We start from the raw sequence: 20982 nt of genomic DNA, 5'->3' as shown, positions 1-20982 counted from the left end.
TATGTGGCTAATGCCCCTCCTGTCCTAGGGCTGTGGTGGCTGCAGTGAGGCAGCAGGATGGAATGTGGGCAGGGGGCCAAGAAGCACCTCTATCCTTGTGGCACTGATAAGGAGCAGGACAGGTGGGGTACAAGCTGTGATGAGGTGCCTACATGTCAAACACACATGAAGGGTGGAGCTGGGGACCCCAGAAAAGGTTGTCTCCAGGTCATTCTTTATGTGCACAGGAGGATGGGAGGGAGCTGCGTTCACCCACCGCCCGCCCTCTGAAAATATATGTATGGCGATATATAATATAGAGGTATATATACCTGTACAGAACACGTTTGCTACCAACCACTAAATGGTTACACTACACCAAGATACTAACATGGCCCCCCGCCCTGTCACCTTCCCAGGAGCCTGGGGTCGGCGTCACCAGGAATGGGGAGGTAGAGGCCCAGCTCGTTTCTTCCCTTGCAGGGAAGAGAAGGGAGGGGATTTGTGCCTTGCCCACCTGAGCAAACTGCAGGCAGACAGGTTACCTCCAAACTCACAAAAGGAGGTCAAATAGAACACCCCTGGCCTGTCCAGGTCTCCCGAACCCGGGGGTGGACACAGAACTGCTGCTTGGCAGCATCTCTCTTGGGTGAGCCTGAGCCAGGGAGGGGAAAGCAGGGCCTGTGTTGTCAGGACTCACAACTATGCAGAGGCTGGGTCAGGCAGCAGAGAATCGAGCTCCCTAGAGTTCCTGAGGCTCCCAACTTCCAGCCCCTCCAGTCCCCTGGCAAACCTGAGAGCTACAAGCAGGAATCCCAATGTAGCTGCAAGTCATGGCCGTCAAGGAAGTCCGTGGAGAAGAGGCTGGGCGCTGCAGTGCTGAGTGGGGCTAGGCTGAGCACGGGGCCGCCTGACGACAGCTCCAGCCAGTCCATGCTGTCCAGGTGGCCATCAGCCAGGTCCAGGCCCATGCTGCTGGGCTCAGGGGCAAAGTGCAATTCAGAAGTGTCCATGGGTGAGGGGGTGGGGGTTCAGGATGGCAGAGCTGCTCAGCATCTGGCTATGGAGGTCGTCAATGAGGGAGAGGGGCTCTGGCCCCTCGTGTCCACTGGTCAGCAGGGGTAGCCCTGTGCTGCTCTCCAAGAAGTCCTCCAGGCGCCCAGGGAGGGCAGGTGAAGATGATAGAGGCAGGACAGCCTGGGGAAGCTCAGCAGAGGGTGGGAAATGTGTGGCCAGGGGTGACCCGCAGGCTGCTGTCGAGGGGGGCTTCCCTTTCCCTGGCAGGGATGGCGGCTCCTTGAAATCTGCTGAAATTTCTCTACTCCGAATGAGAATGTCAAACAGGTCATCCATCTGTTGACTTGAGGAACCATTTTTCTTCTTCACCTGCTGTCTGGGCTGCCGGTTCACGGGTTCCTCATAGCCAGGCGGCTCCTTCTTCAGCAGAGAAGTGGGAGTCCCAAAGTGGGGCTGTGGCGGGGTCTCCAGGTCCGTCTGGGCTGGTGGGCCAGGGGCTGGAGAACCCGGCTGGGACAAGGGCTGCTGAGGGCTCCCGCTGGCCAGGCCAGGGCTGTCTGGCCACGGTTCCTATTGGTCACGGTGAGGACAAGGTGGGTCCCTGTGGAGTCAGTGATGACGGTGGGAGGCGTGACCCCCTTGGCGAGGCCGGGGTCCGGTGGGCCCAGAAACAGCTGGGGTGCGGGGGCTGACTCCGGTTGGGCAGCGCGGCTTCCTGCTTCACCGCCACCGCAGGGGGCACCAGGGCACAAGTGTCGACGTGATGGGCAGTGGGGGCTGCCAGGCTGGGGCTGAAGCGGGGAGCAGGGCCCAGGGGCTGCTGGCTCAGCTGGCAGCTGGAGAAGCTATTCTCTTGCTTCACTGGGACGCCAAGAGGGGTGGGAGCGGGGACAGGGGCCAGCGTTGGCTGCCGAGCCCTCTTCTCCTGCTCCAGCTGCAGCCTGAGCCATTCTACCAGCTGCTGCTTCTGCCGGAGCATGCGGGTCAGCTCCTCGATCTGCTTGTCCTTTTCCTGCAGCGTCTGGTCCTTGTCACGCCCCTCCAGCTCTGCCCGCACCCCAGGGCTCACTCAGCAGGACCCAGCCCGGGGACCCTCCTCCTTGACGATGATCTGCAGTGGTGAGGCCTGCAGGCTGAGCTGGGTCAGTGGTGATGTCACCATCTCGCCAAAGGTGTCCCCGGGCGTGGAGTTCTCGTCGCCTGTGCTGAGCAGTGAACGCTCTGAGGGAGTAGGAGACACGGGAGTGTGGAACCTGTGCTGCCAAATTTCACCACGCCGTTGCTGGTCACTGTGGCCACTACCACCTCTGCTGGGGCCAGGCTTGCTGCCACCAGGGCAGGCCCTGTGCTTAGTCGGGCTGCCGGGAAGGCCACCACCACCTTGTCAGCCTTGGGCAGGATGGAGGTGGCAGCAGGGACCTTGGGGGCTCCTGGGGCAGGGCTGACTTGTTCTTGGTAGGCCCGCAGGCACTCGATCAGGTCTTTCTTGGTGCCTGAGACAGGCATTGACCGCAACTTCAGCTCCTGCTTTAGCACTGCCACCTTCATGTCGTCCAGGTTGGCAGGCAGGGTCCCCTGCTTGCCAGTGAGCGAGGTGCACAAGAGTTCCCTTCTTCCATATCCTTGCCAACACTTGTTATCTCTTGCTTTTTTGATAATAATCATTCTATTAGTTGTAAGATGACATCTTATAGTGTTTTTTAAAAAAGATTTTTATTTATTTATTTTTAGAGAAAGGGGAAGGGAAGGAGAGAGGAAGAGAAACATCAGTATGTGGTTCTCTCTGCACCCCCTACTGAGAGCTTGACCTGCAACCCAGGCATGTGCCCTGACTGAGAATTGAACCAGCAACACTTTGGTTGATAGCCAGCACTCAATCCACTAAGCCACACCATCCAGGGCATTATTGCGGTTTGGATTTGGATTTCCCTGATGATTAGTTAGTGATGTTGGGTGCTTCTTTCTATACCTGTTGGCAATTTGTATGTCTTATTTGGAAAATTTCTAACCAGGTCTTCTGGCCATTTTTTAAATCATTTTATTTATTTTTTTTAATATTGAGGTATATAAGTTTCTTATTAATATTGCAAATATTTTTACCCATTCCTTGTTTATTAATGTACATATTCAAATTTTACTTAGTTTACATTTTATGAGCTATAAAGATGTAAAATATTTTAGAAGATTAGAGTATATTTAAATAAGACATGTATACTACAGTACAAGGCAACATTTAATAAAAATAATATGAGTGATTTGTTGATAGTATATTTAGGTCTTTAAAAAAGATCTTATTCATTTATTTTTAGAGAGAAGGAAAGGCAGGGAGAAAGAGAGGGAGAGAAATGTCAATGCATGGTTGCCTCTTGTGTGCCCCCAACTGAGGACCTGACTTGTCACCCAGGCATGTGCCCTGACTGGGAATTGAACCAGCAACCCTTTGGTTTGCAGGTTGGCACTCAGTCCACTGAGCCACACCAGTCAGGGAAGTACATTTACTTTTTAAAGCAAGATGCCATTCTGCTGGGTAAGTTAGAGAAGATATCATGGAAGAGGGCTGAAGGAGCTGAGAAGGCTTATGTGCTGAACCTTGAATAATGGTTGTCTATCTGGTTGCAACTTGCACAGATAGCACCACCACCATGCACTTAGTCAACCAAGGACAAAACCTGAGAATCAATCTTGGTTTTTTCCCTTTATTTATTTATTACCCACAGCAGAAAAATTTACATAATTGGTATTGAGTGAGTAAGACCTGGTGATTGCTTTAGATCTCAAAAAATAATTAACTTGTCATTTTTTTCTTTGCCTTTGGACTATCTTTTATTTCTAGTCACTCCAGGAGCTAACCATGAATTTTCATGTTCTAGAGAAAATAATACAGATTTTGCAGTTGTAAGTGATGTTAGTATAAATACTGCCTCTACCACTGATTTTACAGTTGAATGGGTATTTCCCTTTCTTGTTTAATTCTCAAGTTTTGCATTCCTAGAGGACTGTGTTTAGTTTAAGAAAACAGAAATCTCAAATTATGTAGCTTAGAGGAAATAAAAGTTTATTTCTATCATATGAAAATATACATTGAGATAGAAGATCTAGAGATGTTATATGGCTTCCCCCAAATGTCAGCAATTCAGGTCAGTTTCAACTCATTGTTTTGACATGTGATATTCATTGTCAGGTACCAACCAACACATCTGCATTCCAGCCAGCAGATGGAAGAAATGATATTAATAATAATGAGTAAAATGCAAAGAACTCACACCAGCTATCAATTGAGGGCTTTTTAAAGAAGCCAGAACAGAACAGTTCCACTTAAATTTCATTGGTCAGAATTTATTCACATGACAATACCTAGTTACAAAAGAATCTAGGAAATGTGTTCTTTATTTTTATACTCCAAGCATAGCTAAAAATTGAGAAATTTTGTTTTGTTATTAATAACATCAATAATAACAAGAGAAAAAACACTAAATGTTAATAAAATTTAACATTTTATTATTAATAAAACCATGTCTGGTTCATAGCATTTGTTAAATTAATGACTATATTTTGTTTTTCTGATCCAGTCCTACTTTCCCTAAATTATATTTTCCAGTCTAATTTTACATTAAATTTGTCATGATTCTAGATATGAACATTCTTTGTCAGATTGGTGTTATACTAGTTTGTATGTACACAATGAAACTAAGTAGTTAAGTAATTATTAGAACAGACTGAAATTTTGCTCAGAATAGGTATTTCAGGTTTCATAAAATGTAAGTGCAAACCAAATACTTAAGTCATAAGAGTAGATGTCAAACTCCAATGAGAAATATAAGAAGTAAAATTAAAAGTAGCCCTGGCTTTAGTCAATACTGCATACATTTAACTTGCCTTTGGTGTCATCAGATTCCTGTTTGTACTCCTTCCACTATCACCTTCCTCCATGTTCTGACGTAGCTACACATTACCTCTGACGCTCTCTCCCAAAGCTTGGGAGATCTCGCTTGTTGCCCTATCAAAAACTGATCCATTCATTCTGAGAACATGTGATAAATAATGATGGAGGACAGCTTAAAGCGAGTGGATTCTAGACCGCTCATGCCTTGAACTCAGGTACAAGGTATCATGTTTAGAATTTTAGGAACAATGACATGGAAGACTTGCCAACACCATTTACTCATGGCTTTTACTCTTTCCATTGCAAAGCCAGGCTTAGGAATCTGTCAGGGCAGAGGACTTCCTCTCCCTGGGTCTGAGTTTCCACATCAATTAGATGAGAGGGTTGGACTCAAAACTACCAATGTCATACCCTGTAGTATTGTAACTTTTTTTGAATTGAACAAAATGGTGGAGATTTATGATTGTCAATGGGCTTGTGGTTTGTTCCAGTAAGATGAATAACTTTATTAACCATGATAACCAATCATCACCATTATTGTTGTTATACTAGGTTGTGAGCAGATGACACATGATTCCTGAGCAGTAAGTAAATATATGAAGAATTTACTGTTGTGATGAAATTGTTTATCTGACTTTTTATGGAACACATAATCCTTATTGTGTTGCAAAATCAATAGGAATAAATTATAAACTGTTCACTTTAAGGCTCATGATTAAAATTAGTTTTACAAAGACAATGTTTTTTAGTTTTATTATTTTATTTAGTTTCCTTGTATCTTGAATCAATATCAGTAGAGTTCAGCATTCAAAGAATGGATTCAAAATTGGGTATCTACCATAAAAGCAAAATGCATGATTTTCTAAATTCACTATATCTTTAACTAGAGGAAGAAGCAATGGGCTTTTCATGTTGGAGAAGCAGGAAGAAATTCAGAATTTTGTTCAATAAAAAATTTATAGGGGAGTGAATCTGAAGACTGAGTGTGTCTAATAAAAAATAGAATAAAAAAATAAAATTGTAATAACTGAATTCTTTATGTATCTGTTAAATGTCTAAGACAGGATGATTTGGTAAATTAAATTGCTACTTGCTTATAAAATTTTGGCTGGGTATTAAAAAAGGAACACTGTGTAATGGATGGACATCATTATGTTGAAAATATTTGCTGCCCATTTCCTGTGAAAGGAGTATGCTTCTGTTTCTTATGGACATGGGGTTTAGCCATGTGACTTGCTTAGTCTAAAGAAGTATGAGCTAAGTAATATCTGCCACCCTGGAGCATAAACTTTAGGAACACTGTGAAGTTTCAGCTAGATAACTTAAGAAGAATGGCCCAACTGCATGCCAGCAATTTAGGCATTCATAGGTCAAAGAAGGATAATAACCACAAAGAAATCCTGCCAGGAGACAAGTGCCCATTCAAACAAGGGGTCACCTAGGTTTTCTCTTAGTCTCAAATAAAAAGTTATTCACACTTCCAAAGGTTACTCTCTTAACAATGGCCTCAAAGATATGAATAATGGCATTATTTTTCCAGGCTAATGTCAAAGTAAGGAAAAAAGAAAAGAAGCGAGGCTTTTATGTTTAACTAAAGTAGGAGGTCTTGATTCAGTCTCTTGAGCAGGAGCAGTCTCCATCAACGTCAGTTACTTTTCTTCCTAGTAAATTTGATTTGAACATCTTCAGTGTTTCTACAGAAGCTTGTATCCGATGAAGTCTTCTTCAGCTGTGAGATGTGCATGCAAGGCTCAATGCCTTCTAGATTTGCAGCAGCATCGGTGGTTAAGAGGTCCCTTCAAGGGCTGCCCTCTTCTGGTAATGCTTCCAGAATACCTAGTCAGCAGGCTGTAGGCTGTGACCAAAAGGGTTACTTGGAATAAACTCTGGAAAATCTTCCTTGAGTTGTTAATGTGAGGCTTAAACATAAGACATTAAACATTAAAGACTAAGAGTAGCTGGTCATACTAGTCATGAGACAACAAGAGATCAGCAGAAGGTCGTATACCCATAAACACTGATCTGCCAGTGACTATCTCATGTGAAGCCAAAACACATTTTCTTACTATGAGGGCATTAGCCTTGAGGCAGGAGGAGGCTTCAACCTATTTGGAAAACATATACACATATAACAATAAGAACATATTGATAATTTATACTAAGTGGCATTTGAATAAAGACCAGTTGCAGGTGCTCAAAGGGTTCAGAAGGAGGAGCTCTGAGGCCTCTGAGGAAAAGAGTGTTTCTTGAATGCTCAATGGTGGGTAAAGAAAGGCAAAAACTAAGAATGGGTTTGGGAAGGAAGCCTGATAAAACCAAGTGGTCCTCTTGAGTTCCCCACAGCACTGACTGTTCATTCAATTTAGAGCCTTGTTTACTTATCTAAATTTCTGTGATTCAAGTGGAGACTGTTGCCATGTTACATGGATATCAGGATAGAAAAATGTTGACAATAAGGGACTTCTTTTTCAGCAGAGTGGACTTCATTCACATGTGCCATTATCTTTATAGATTTTATTGGTGCTGTCTTTGCATTAAGGTCAGTTGCTTGGGTGTTTCCCTAATACTCAGGTTCCGTACTTTTAGTATGAATCTCAGTTTTGATGATAGCAATTTAAGAAGGTAGTAGAATAGCAGTAAGAATATCATTATCTTGTTGCCCATTATTAAAGATCTAATTGAAAATTATCTATAATGAAATTTGGTTATCTCTGTGACACTGAATACTTTAAGATAATAACTAGAATTATAAGTAATAACATTATAACAGGCCATATCAGATTTTTAGGTATTTTCACAATTTCTCTAGAACAACTTATATTAACCCATGAAATGTATCATCACTTATTTAATAATGCATCTCATGTAATTTAACATATCAAATAAGTATAATTAGTATATAATTAATTAATATATACTATTTACATCTAAAAAAGGAGATATATAATTAATATCTCCCTTTTTATAAGGAAAGAGAACAAATCTTTAGAAAATTCTAGGGACCCTCTTAAAAACTTCAGTTAGTTTGCAGTCTGACTCTGCTTCGAATTTGATTATTGGTAAGTTTGTCAAAAATATCAAAAAGTCCTAGGAAAAAGGATAAAGGACTCCTGGACATGACAACAGTGTGGTGATTGGGAGAGGAAGGAGTGTAAGGGAACTAAATGGTAATGTAAAAAAAAAAATAAGAGAATTTAAAAAAAGTTCTAAACTATTGACTAGATCAGATCATACATTATTGTGTAAAATACTTAATTATCTATTTGGCCAAAGTAACAATAGAAGATTTCAAATACAAATACAGAGAGTTCGCTCTTATTATTGAAAAGATTCAGTGTTCTTAAGTAATCAAAGGCTTGATTAAGACAACATAAAACATAGGAATTTATTTTGATAAAACACAGAATATTTGTTTTATTGGCAGATTACTTGAAAACAAAAACCTTTACAACTTATTATCAGGAGAAGAGCAATGGTCCGAAAGACATTTGTTGTTTTAGCAGATGAAAGAAAATTCAGTTGTATGGTTTTGCATAAGTACACTGTTAAAGCTTAAGTTTTAAAACCCTTATAATAACAATTCAAGTTTTAGGTTCAATTAGACAAGGTAAAAGTCTCTCCCATGCTCATTCTGTCTTTTCAACTTTTTATATACATTTACTTTGTCCTTCATAACCAGAAGTTCTGGCATAGACAGAATTACTCTCATTTCCCTTAACAAAAATGCATCTTTTTCCATCACAACTTTTCTTGCACAGTCATCCCATTAATATTGCTAGTAGCTTCAATTACACATATTAATTATTTTCTTTTAAGAATCTCTATTTCTAGTGAAAACTAAGGAGTAAACAATTATGAGATGTCTTTTATATTACCATTCTGTGTCTTGACAAATTTATACTTTTTATAATTTCTAGAAATATATGTTTTTTCATAGATAATTTCTCAGTGTGGCATAAAACATGTTTACTAATAGATCTAAATTTATGTTCAGTTTTTCTGCAAGAGGGAGCCAAAAGTAGATAAACCTATATTCAGTAATTAATTTTCAGTAAATTTTTTTATTTGGGAATAATCTAGATTTTTAATACATTTTCATAATATAGCTTAACAAAATTTTAAGTTTCCAGGTTACTGAAAAGATTTAGAAAAACTACTTGAAAAGTGCCTATCTAAAACTATGTAAAAACTTTTTATCGAGTGGGAGAGGAGCCTTGGTGCCGCGGACAGCGGATTCGACTCTCACACATCCCAACGGCTTGTGCGCCTGTGACCTGCGGGTCAAGATTAGAGCAGAACTGAATGACATAGAGACAAAAAGAACAATTCAGAGGATCAACCAATCCAGAAGCTGGTTCTTTGAAAAGATTCATAAAGTGGACAAACCTTTAAGCAGACTCATCAAGAATAAAAGGGAGAGGACCCAAATTAATAATATCAGAAATGAAAGAGGAGAAATAACAACTGATACCACAGAAATACAAATGATCATAAGAAACTATTATGAACAATTATATGCCAAGAAATTTGAAAATCTGGATGAAATGGACAAATTTTTAGAAAAGTATAATCTTCCAACACTGAAGGAGGAAGAAACAGAAAGCTTGAACAGACCGATAACAGTTGGGGAAATTGAAGCAGTCATCAAGAAACTCCCAGCACACAAAAGCCCAGGGCCAGACGGTTTCCCAGGAGAATTTTACAAAACATTTAAGGAAGAGCTAACCCCTGTCCTTCTCAGACTATTCCAAAAAATCCAAGAGGAGGGAAGACTGCCAGACTCCTTCTATGAGGCCAGCATCACCCTGATCCCAAAACCAGATAAAGACCCTACAAAGAAAGAAAACTACAGGCCAATTTCGCTGATGAACATAGATGCTAAAATCCTCAACAAAATATTGGCAAACCGCATCCAGCAATACATTCAAAAGATTATCCATCACGATCAAGTGGGATTCATCCCAGGGATGCAGGAATGGTTCAATATACGCAAATCAGTAAACGTGATACACCACATAAATCAAAGAAAAGACAAAAACCACATGATCATCTCGATAGATGCAGAAAAAGCATTTGACAAGGTACAGCACCCATTTATGATCAAAACACTCAGCAAAATGGGAATCAATGGGGCATTCCTCAACGTAATAAAGGCCATATATGAAAAACCTACAGCCAATATCATACTCAACGGGCAAAAACTGAAAGCTTTCCCACTAAGATCGGGGAACACGCCAAGGATGTCCGCTCTCACCGCTTCTTTTCAACATCGTATTGGAAGTCCTAGCCACAGCGGTCAGACAAGAGAAAGAGATAAAAGGCATCCAAATAGGAAAGGAGGAAGTAAAACTATCATTGTTTGCAGATGACATGATAGTGTACATAGAGAACCCTGTAGACTCTACCAAAAAACTCCTCAACCTAATAAGTGAATTTGGCAAAACAGCAGGATACAAAGTCAACATTCAGAAATCAAAGGCGTTTTTGTACACCAGCAATGCAATAGAAGAAGAAGAAATCAGGAAAAATATACCATTCGATATAGCACGAAAAAAGATAAAGTACCTAGGGATAAATTTAACCAAAGACACAAAAGACCTGTATGCAGAAAACTATACAACATTGAAAAAAGAAATTAAGGAAGACACAAATAAATGGAAGCATATACCGTGCTCATGGATTGGAAGAATTAATATCCTTAAAATGTCCATACTACCAAAAGCAATCTATAGATTCAACGCAATCCCTATTAAGATACCAATGACGTATTTCACAGAAATAGAACAGACATTTCAAAAATTTATATGGAACCATAAACGACCTCGAATAGCTGCAGCAATTTTGAGAAAGAAACACAAAGTAGGAGGGATCACAATACCGGACATCAAACTCTACTACAAAGCCACTATACTCAAAACAATCTGGTACTGGCACAAGAACAGACCCATAGACCAGTGGAACAGAATAGAAAGCCCAGAAATAAGCCCAGGTCTCTATGGACATCTAATATTTGACAAAGGGGGCAGAAGCATAAAATGGAGCAATAACAGCCTCTTCAACAAATGGTGTTGGGAGAGCTGGATGGCTACATGCAAAAAATTGAAATTGGATCATCAGCTGACACCATACACAAAAATAAACTCAAGATGGATAAAAGACTTAAATATAAGTCGCAACACCATCAAAGTCCTCGAGGAGAACATTGGCAGGAAACTCTCAGATATCCCACGCAGCCATTTTTTCACTGATATGTCTCCTAAAGCAAGGGACATAAAGGAAAGAATAACCAAGTGGGACCTCATCAAAATAAGAAGCTTCTGCACGGCTAAAGAAAACATCAGCAAAATGAAAAGGGAGCCAACCATTTGGGAAAATATATTTGCTAATGATACATCAGATAGAGGTTTGATCTCCAAGATATACAAAGAACTCACTCGACTTTACTCCAAGAAGACAAACGATCCAATCAAAAAATGGGCAAAGGACCTGGGCAGATGCTTTTCTAAGGAGGAGATACAGAGGGCCCAGAGGCATTTGAATGGATGCTCTGCATCACTAGCCATTAGAGAAATGCAGATCAAAACCACCATGAGGTACCACCTCACACCGGTCAGAATGGCCATCATAAACAGATCCACAAACAACAGGTGCTGGCGAGGCTGTGGAGAAAAGGGAACTCTAGTCCACTGTTGGTGGGAATGCAGACTGGTGCAGCCACTATGGAAAGCAGTGTGGAATTTCCTCAGAAAGCTGAAAATGGAACTGCCTTTTGATCCAGCGATTCCCCTGCTGGGACTATACCCTGAGAACACCAAAACGCCAATACAAAAGAACCTATGCACCCCAATGTTCATAGCAGCACAATTTACAATAGCCAAGTGTTGGAAGCAACCTAAATGCCCATCAGTAGATGATTGGATCAAAAAATTATGGTACATATACACAATGGAATACTATGTAGCAGAAAGAAAAAAAGAAGTACTAAACTTCGCAACAGTATGGATGGAACTGGAGAGCATCATGCTAAGCGAAATAAGCCAGGGGGCGAAAGACAAATACCATATGATCTCACCTATAAGCGGAACCTAACCAACAATGCAAAGAAGCAAGGCAAATATGGCCAGCAACACTGAAAGGAAAAGAAATCAACAGAGACAAGAGGGAAGGGGGGGCAGGGAAAGGGAAGGGAAGGGGAAAGTCAAGGAACATATAGCAAGGACTCATGGACAAAACCAAAGGGGAAGAGCTGAAGGAGGGAAGGTGGGAGGGGGCAAGGGAAAGGGGGGGGGGAAGGCAGAGACAAATGTATTTAAAAAAAAAACAAAGAAAAAAAAAAAACTTTTTATCATACTTACATCTATTTAATTTACTTGTTTTTAACAGTTGTTTTGATCATTTATGAAAACTTCATGAGACATTGGACGTCAATTATTACCTCAAACTATTTCTTCTGTTGACAAATTTTGTAACAGAGACAAATTAATTTAACCCTCTGTAAACCTAGGTAGGAAAAACGTTGTTAATCTGCATTATATTCAATGTTGATAACTAAAGATATGTCTGCTTTAATTAAACTAATAAACTTAGTTTTTATTTCCTAAAGATTATCTTAGATCATGTGAACAAATATATATATTTGCTTGTTATTAAGCCAATCAAATAAAACTTCTTTAAAATTAATTTTGACCATACCATCTTGAGTTAGAGAATACCACACATTAACCATATACATATATAGACTCACACACACAAATGAAAACACTAACCTTTTAGTAACTAATATTTGCAAAGACACTTAAGATTTAAGGTTTTTTATTTTCCCAATTTCCAAATACTTTCTCCTTTCAAGAGAAATATTTGCATTTCAAAGATTGGTTCTTAGGTCCTAGAGAAGATGGGGCTAGAAATCTACATCACAAGGACATAGAAAAGATCTCTAAGTTTTCTTCCAGATGGAATTTTTGGGACATATTTGCAGGGCAATTTTGTTTCTGATGTCAGAAAACCTACAAGTATTTTGAGATAGATAAGGGAGGTTTTGTGATTGCAGGGGGAAAAAAAAACAAAACAAACCCTGACACATCCATTCACCTATTGGTGAATATCATACTCAGGAATCTTTCTTTCCCTCTGCATACACTTAGCTTAGGGGAAAAATATCTTATCAGGTTTTAACTGAGATAAAGTATTTATGGCAATATTGAACAATCCCACTAATTCAATTTTGGTTTCCCCTGACTGTTGAAGGGAATAACGTAGCAGTTTACTAAAAAGTCCCTCAGAGTTTTGTCAGCTTTGGGAATGGTCCATATAGGGCACTTAAGTTTATGCTGAAGGGTTTGCATAGGGACTTAGAGGACAATTGTTTCTTTAGTGTCCCAGTAGATTACAAGGGACACATCAATTTCATGGCCAGTGTTTTGATGATGATCCCCTAGGAAGGCTTAACGGGGAAGTCCTGGGTGTTATTTTGGGTCTCTGGTCCTGGAGCTTTTGTAGGTACAAAGCTATTAGCTTGATGGCTTTTTGTTTGTGATCTCATTTCAGGGCATTTTCCAAATTGTCAGCTATAGTCACAAGTTTAGTCAGGCTTGTAAAAGATCAGATTTTATTTTGTGCGCCCTTTCTGGCTGAGGATCTCAAACATCATCCTTGGGTTTTGCCATCTTGCTTCCTGCATTCATTTTTGGGCATCCCAGGTCCTTCCAACATGTGTGCAAGCTGATAAAGGTCTGGCAACCCAAGGTCATAGGCCAAATAATAAATCTAGTTTTTCAAAACTTTTTCAAAACGTTTGGGATTCCTTTCTAGCTTTAGAAAGTTATTTAGCTCTTATTTCAGCCTTTGACCAAGGCGTGAAGAACACTTGAGGGAGTTCATCTACAATCTCAGGTAGTTTTATTTTAAATGGTATCCATTGAATAGCCTCTTCAGTGTGGAAAAGCAGTTCAGAAAGAGAATTACTTGAATCAATACTCAAGTAAAGGAGGATAGAGGGGAGAAATGGAAGTTAAGTCAGCTTTATATGTTAGTTTTACTGTTTGTTTAGATAGCTCTTATCTCTTTAATTTCTAAAAGGTTATGTATGTATGTATGTATGTATATATTTTTAGAGAGAGGAGAAGGGAAAGAGAAAGAGAGGGAAAGGAGCATCAATGTGTGAGAGAAACATCCATCTGTTTCTTCTATTAGGCCCCCATTTGGGGACCTGGCCCGCAACCTACACATGTGCCCCAACCAGGAAGTGAATGAGCGACCTTTTGCTTTGCAGGATGATGCAAACTACTGAGCCACGCCAGTGAGGGCACTCTATAATTTTTTATTAGCCTTTTTGCAACAAACTTTTCAATGAAGATACTTCGTAGTTTTAAAATATTTTAGAAACTTCTGTATAATTGCAACATTTCCTGTAATAGTCATTGAAATTCTTGGTAAGTTTTTGTAATACTTTGCTCTTTTGGTAAGGATCTCCAGTTTCTGAGGCTATAGTTTTCATGCATAAAATAAGCAGGTGTGCTGGAAGATCTGCACCCAATTCTCTGGATACAAAGGATTCAATTTCTTTAGGTAGGCCTTTGATTCTCTCAAAGACAAACTACCATCTAAGCTCTTTGGCTTCTGAGATTTTCTTTTAGCAATAGGCTTTGCCTCATGTACACATTAACAGAAACCAACAGTAACTGAAGAAATGCAACTGTGGACACCAGAAGTAATCAATGAACTAGGGACTAGGGACAGATTGAAAGACCAGATCTCAAAAAAATGATTATTGTGGACTGATTCCAAACAGAAGGAGAATTGAAGCTGCTTCCAGTTGTTCCCAACCTGGAATCAGGAAGAATTCCAAACAAATGGGGAAATACAGAGTAAAGTGTCCACAGTTCTCAACAAAGATGAAACCAAGGGCTGGGGTTTAAGCATTACTGCAGACTGATCAACAGAGACCCTGTGTATACTACCAGCAATTGCCAGTGTAAATTAAACCAGTAAACCACAGTATGTGAAGACCATGAACTGGAATTAGGGAAGGGATTCCCATGCGCAATTACAAGAAGCAAGACGTGGGGACCTTGGGTTCCAGAACCATCTGCCAGCTTCAACCTGACCCACTAATTCTTAGACTGTAAAGCCAATTAGATTGGGAGTTCAACCCCAAAGAGACAGTGGAGCTCAAACCAAGATGGACATAGCAATGCCCTGAGAAACAAGAAAAACAGTAACCTCAAAATGGGGTTTGTGGGCACCATGACTATGTTTCTCACTGTCCCTGAAAGCTGTCAGTAGTTTGCTTCAGTTTGACACTGCCACCAATCTAATAAAGAACAAAGCTCAACTGAGTAGACTTAAAGATCTAGTTTGCTTTATTAAGCAATTCAGAAATCATGCAGCGTTGCATCTAGCAAGTAGAAGGATACTTTAAGGGGATGATAAAATGGAAAGTTTTTATAGGAAGAAGGTTGTGGCAGGGGAATTATTAGCAAAAGAAAAAAATAGTATTTTTAGATCAGAACATCTTTTTGGTGAAAAGAAACAGCAAGGGGTTAATGGGGCAGATTGCCTGTTTTTCCTTTGGAGGATGGGGAAGGCTCACGTGACAGATTACCTTACTGGTGGTGTTTCACCAAAAAATTCCAGGTTGGTCGATTAAGATGTTTCTGGGATAGGTTGAAAGTGCAATTAAATCAGCTATTAAATCTAGGTTTAGTATCATGGGCTTGTAGCACAAGTGACAACACCATTTTGAGCCTGTGGCTTTCTTTTTAACACATGTTAAACCGGGGATAAGAGTCAATTGCTATGGGCCCCTTGGGTGTCATACATGAGAGGCATGTCCTGGGGCTAGCAAGTAAAGTAGATGGTATGGGCCACTGGAACAACCTGGAGACTCTGCCCCATTTCAAAGTGCCATCACTACTTACCTCTCTGTTTACATTCTGCCTTAGTGTGGCCACATCTAATTTTACACAAGCAGCCAGTGATGTGGACTTCAATGTAAAATTCCAGAACTTTTCATGCTCTTTTGCCTCTTCATATCTTTAAGCTTGCCTCTTCTTTTACATTAAACTCTCCTTCTCTCTAGCTAAGTTTAATATATCTACAAGACTCCCCTCAAATGTTACCTCCTTTGTGGAACCACTTCCAAGTCCTGAGGGGTTTTAGCCTACCGCTGTTCTAGTACTTGCCACGTTGGATTACAGGCTTGAGCCTAGGAGCTGAGTCAGTCTGTGCTCTGTTCAGCATAAGGGCTGTTGTGCACATAGGCACTAAGGGAAAATGCCCCTCTGGACTTGTGCACTGAAGCTTTCCTGAGGGTGGGAATGGCCATATATTTGTTACAATGCTCGGCACAGCAATTGACACAGGAATGTCGTCAGTGGGCACGTGACTGCATGTCTGTATGGGGTTTGATACCTGAGTAGTGGACAGTGGTTAGTCTACTGTCCATCTCTGCAGTAGAGAGAAGACTGAGAGGAATCAAGTTTCTTTTCAGATTTAAAAAATAATTAAGCTCAATTTCACATAACAGTCACATTTTGAAAATATTCTGGAAAACTAGTTTTAAAAATTTCTAATTCTCCAATCTCAGATATGCTATGTATTTTTTTCCCTCTATGTAAGTGCTAGCAATAAAGTTCTGAACAAGTCTTACACACATACACACAAAAATGGAGACATTCAGTCTTGACATGTGTTAGGCAACTGTATCCTTTAGCCATGAGGCATGTTAAGGCATTGTTCTAGGAGAAGTCAATCTGGAGAAAAAAAGAAAAAATTACAGAGCTGGAAGATGCTGAAGAGTCATGGTTTCCATGCTAAAAGAAGTTTTTAAATGGCAAGGGATGTTAGAGAGGATATCTTGTAGAGAGAAGGGGATAGCATCTAGAAGTTTTTCCGAAATAAAAAAGAAACCGATTGACACAACAGCCACATGAAGTTTTAGTGCCTGATAAACCACTGGTGTGCAGAGTAAAGCTACCCAATCTCTGAATCCTCATCCCTCCTCTTTTGTTTCCTTCCCTGTCTCTTTCTCTTTCTTTCCCTCCTTCCCTTCATCCCCTCCTCCCCTCTTCTCCATGATCTTCTCCTCCTGCTACATTTTTTTTTCCTTTCACTCCTCCATATTCTCATTTTTTTCCTTTCTTGTTCTCCCCTTTCTTGTTTTTACTCCCCCTTTTCTCTTTGCATCTTTTCTTCTTCCCCTTCTTCTCTTAGAATATATCTCTAATTTTGAAAGGAAGTAGGGCAGCAGAATTCATTTGAGAGTCTATTTCAATAGGCTGCATCTATTTCAGAATATGAGGGCTAATGAAAATTGAAAAATATTATGAGATAAATGTCCACAGATTAATCACATTTTAATTAACCTCAATCACTTTGCAGTGATAACAGAGTTCCTGTATGTCTTGCATAGAATTCTTTTAGGCATCTCACATGGTTCAGAATATATGGGTTTTTTTTTTTAAAGATTTTACTTATTTTTTTAATAGAGGGAGAAAGAGTAGAGAGAAACATCAATGTGTGGATGCATTTTGTACACCTCCTGCTGGGGACCTGGCTTGCAACCCAGGCATGTGCCCTACACTGGGAATTGAATTGGCCACCTTTTGGTTCGGAGGTCAGCACTCAATCCACTGAGCCACACCAGCTAGGGCTAAATATGTTTATTTTTTAATTAACTAATTGTAGCCAATGGGGCAGCTTTGTCAGTATCTTCTCATCTGCCTTATTTTTGTCATTTAAAATGGATTTAAATGCCAGAAAATCTGTTTTGTTTAAATTAATTATATTAACTAATTTTAGGTTTTAAAGGTGCTCCTGTGTCCAGGGCATGATTTAAAATATTTTATAATTTCAGTGATTAATACAACCATTTCCCAGAAATTCAATTATTTTCCAGTTGAATCAACTCTATAATCTTAGGATACTAGAATCTCTATAACATTAAATACTCTCTAGTTGTGATTCCATAACAGATCTGATTAAAATCCCTGTGGGTTGTTAAGATGCATGTGATGCTTAAAATTTAACAGCACACATTTTTATAAAGTGAAGTGAGATGAAAGATATGTAAATGACTATTTACTATTTCACCTATCGTAAAAGGGTTTATCGCTTGTGCGTATTGCAATTGTAATAAAAAACATTTCATTTTTAAAAATAGTAGTTTTGAAGAAACCAACATTACTATATATTCATGAAGATTTCAGGTTATTAAAATTGCTTTATTCTACTGCACATTAGGTATATCTACTATTTTGAAGGTATGGATGCTCTCTATATATCTAGGTATCAATCATCTGTTTTTCTAACTATATAACTTATGTACTATCTTTATAGATATAAAAATTTGCATATATACATAGTATTTTTAATTAGGTAATAGTGTGTGCTTTTACTTCTACCTTGATAAAGTATCAAGGTAGATACTTGTGTTCCTTCTCCCATTCTTTCTTGTTTATTGCTTATATTCTTTAACATTAGATAAAACTTCGACTTGCTCCTTTGCCAGAGAATGGGACTCCTACGCAACCAGGGTAATTCATGCTCTGTTGGTCTTGATTCACGCCCCTGTCAATCTATCACAAGTGCAGATCTTTTGGTACCTCCACCCTGCTTCCAGTCACCACCATGTCTTGTCCCAAGTGAGCTTCTCTGTGAATGTCTTCATTTCTGTTACTCATTTCATCTATCCTACTGATGAGCTAAAGTGACTGTTAAAGTGCAAATCTAATCGACGCATCACTCTCCCACATACTGGCAGTGGCTTCCTACTGAACTTGGTATGAAGTTCAGTTGGTTTTTCACTTGGCAAGGCTTTATCTGTGATAGCTGTGATCTTTGCCTATTTCTCCAGCTCTCCCTCTCACCCCTGCTTCCTCAGAAACTCAGCCTTTCATCTGCTTGACTTCTTTTGGGTTTTTCAACAAGCCAAGCTCAGCTTTAACCCCAGTTTTGATGCATTCTATTCCATCTGCCTTAAATGCTTCCACCTACTGAAGTCTCACATGTTATAAGTAAAATAAATATACTCCAATGTTGGGAACTCTCTGCCTGGTTTCAGAAACTGTAGCCTTGCCGACAGACAAGAGGACCCCAAGGCTGGAGCTGAGCAAGGAGGCCTTGGGAAAATAGGCCACTGAGGAGACAAAACCTGTCCCCCTGGCAGGAGCGCGGCCTCTGTCTCCTTCACATCACCCTGCTTGGCCTGGGAGGATGGCTGGTTAGTCAAGGATGGGTAGGACCCCTCAATGGCAGGGGCAGCCTAAGACAGGCACAGTCGCATGGGGGCCATCAGGGAAGGACTTGGGGACACAGAGAAGGGGCCAAAGACCCTCACCCCTTGGCTTTGTCATGGCCCGGCGTCCTCATTCTATCTGAAAGAGGTCTCCTCCTCTCTTGGCTGCTCTGCTCCCCATGCCTGAGTCAGGCTTAAAACAATGCTAGAGGCAGGCACAGCCCTAAACTGGATGAGGTGATTAGGTCTGATCCAGGGGGAAATGAGGCCTGGAAAAAGAATGCATTAAATCCTATGAAACCTGCTTTGCTAAGAATGCCCTCAAATTAATGAGTACTGGTGTTTGGGGTCCAAGCATAGGGTGAGTTTATTTTCCCAGGTTTTAGGGCCAAATGGGTGTAATTCTGTCTACCAGACCCTGACTCAGAAAGACTCTTGTAATCCCTTTACCGTTATCCCTTAAACCATATCTCCTTCCTTTAATCATTACTTTTTAACATTGATTGAAGAATTTTATGCACATGCTACATATCCCTATATGAGCTAAACTCAATAAAAGCCCCAGGAGAAAGTTGTTCTGGGCTCTTCTCCTCTGAGAGATTAGCCAGCCTTTTCTCCCCAAGCAGATCTTGCCTGGGGCATTTTCATTTCATCTGCGATGCTAGGGGACACTGTGGGACAGAACTCCTCCTTCACTCTAAGATTGTGAAAATAATGTTTCTGCATAGAGCGTATTTTTTAAATGAAAATATGCATGTTAAAATTGATATTCCATTTAATTTACTCATTTTGAATAAGAAGATTGTATTTACCTGAGGTGAATAAATCATGTTTATCCACTCTGAAAATTTGTCTTTTAATTGATATACTTAGATCATTCATATTTTAAATGATTATTCATATAGTTGCATTAACAATTACCATATTTGTAACTGTTTCTTAAATGTTACATTTGTTCTTTGGTTCCTCTCCCCTCCCCTCTTTTTCTGTCTTTTCTAGTTTTAATTGAGCATCTTCTATGATTCTATTTTATCTTCTCTTTTAGAGTATCAATTCCATTTCTTTCTTACATTCTTCCTTTTTTTAAGTAGATCTGAGTTTCTGACCTATATACTTTTCCTTCTTTCTGAAGAATCTATTTAAACACAACTTGCAGGGCCCACTTTCTTGTAGTTAATTTCCTTAGTTTTTATTTGTCTGAGGAACTTTTTCTACTTCATTCTTCAAGTATAATTTCACTGAATATAGAATTTTTAAATGGTGGTTTTTCTTCCAGCACTTAAAATATTCAATTTTCTTCTTGCTTGCATGGTTTCTGATAAGTCTACTGAAATTCTGATCCTTATTCCTCTATCATTATGGCATATCCCCCATCTCTGACTCTTTTTAAGATTTTTTCTTTTTTTTTCTTTTTTTACAGTTTGAAGTAATATGTTTTGATATATATATATTTTTTGTATTTATCCTCTCTGATGTTCTCCAGGCCTTCTGGAACTATGGTTAGGTGTGTGTCATTAATTTTGAAAAATCCTTGGTGATTTTTAATTCAAATAGTTCTGCTCTGTTATCTATTTCTTCTGGTATTCCAAAATGTGTTATGCCTTTTGAAATTGTTCACAGTTTTTGAGTGTTCGGTATTTTTAAATATTTACTATTCTTTTTATTTTGTTTTTAAAATTTTTAGTGACCTGTGCTAATTCACACATCCTTTTCTCAGCCATATCCAGTCTATTAAAGGGCCCATCAAAAGCATTCTTTGTTTTGGTTGTGGTGTTTTTTAATTTTATCATTTTCTTTTGATTCTTTCTCAGAGGCCCTCTCTCTCTGTTTATTATTACCCATCATTCTTTCATTTTGTCTACTTCTT

The 20982-nt window shown here is 39.7% G+C and overlaps 1 protein-coding gene across 1 annotated transcript in view; it reads right to left on the bottom strand.

The window, feature by feature from the left end:
• Positions 1 to 779: 779 nt before the first annotated feature.
• The window catches only part of LOC129073988 (myocardin-related transcription factor A-like), a 31920-nt gene continuing 11717 nt past the window's right edge, over positions 780 to 20982 (bottom strand). The window contains 5 exon segments of the mRNA XM_054577692.1: positions 780 to 1007; positions 1009 to 1560; positions 1563 to 1693; positions 1696 to 2241; positions 2244 to 2608. Coding sequence (XP_054433667.1) covers positions 780 to 1007; positions 1009 to 1560; positions 1563 to 1693; positions 1696 to 2241; positions 2244 to 2608 — 1822 coding nt within the window.

The sequence above is a fragment of the Pteronotus mesoamericanus genome, unplaced genomic scaffold, assembly GCF_021234165.1.
Source record: "Pteronotus mesoamericanus isolate MK-2021 breed Mesoamerican mustached bat unplaced genomic scaffold, CSHL_Meso_final contig_44, whole genome shotgun sequence".
NCBI lineage: Eukaryota > Metazoa > Chordata > Mammalia > Chiroptera > Mormoopidae > Pteronotus > Pteronotus mesoamericanus.
The sequence above is the reverse complement of the archived record's forward strand: the minus strand, read 5'-3'. Positions and strand labels throughout refer to the sequence as shown.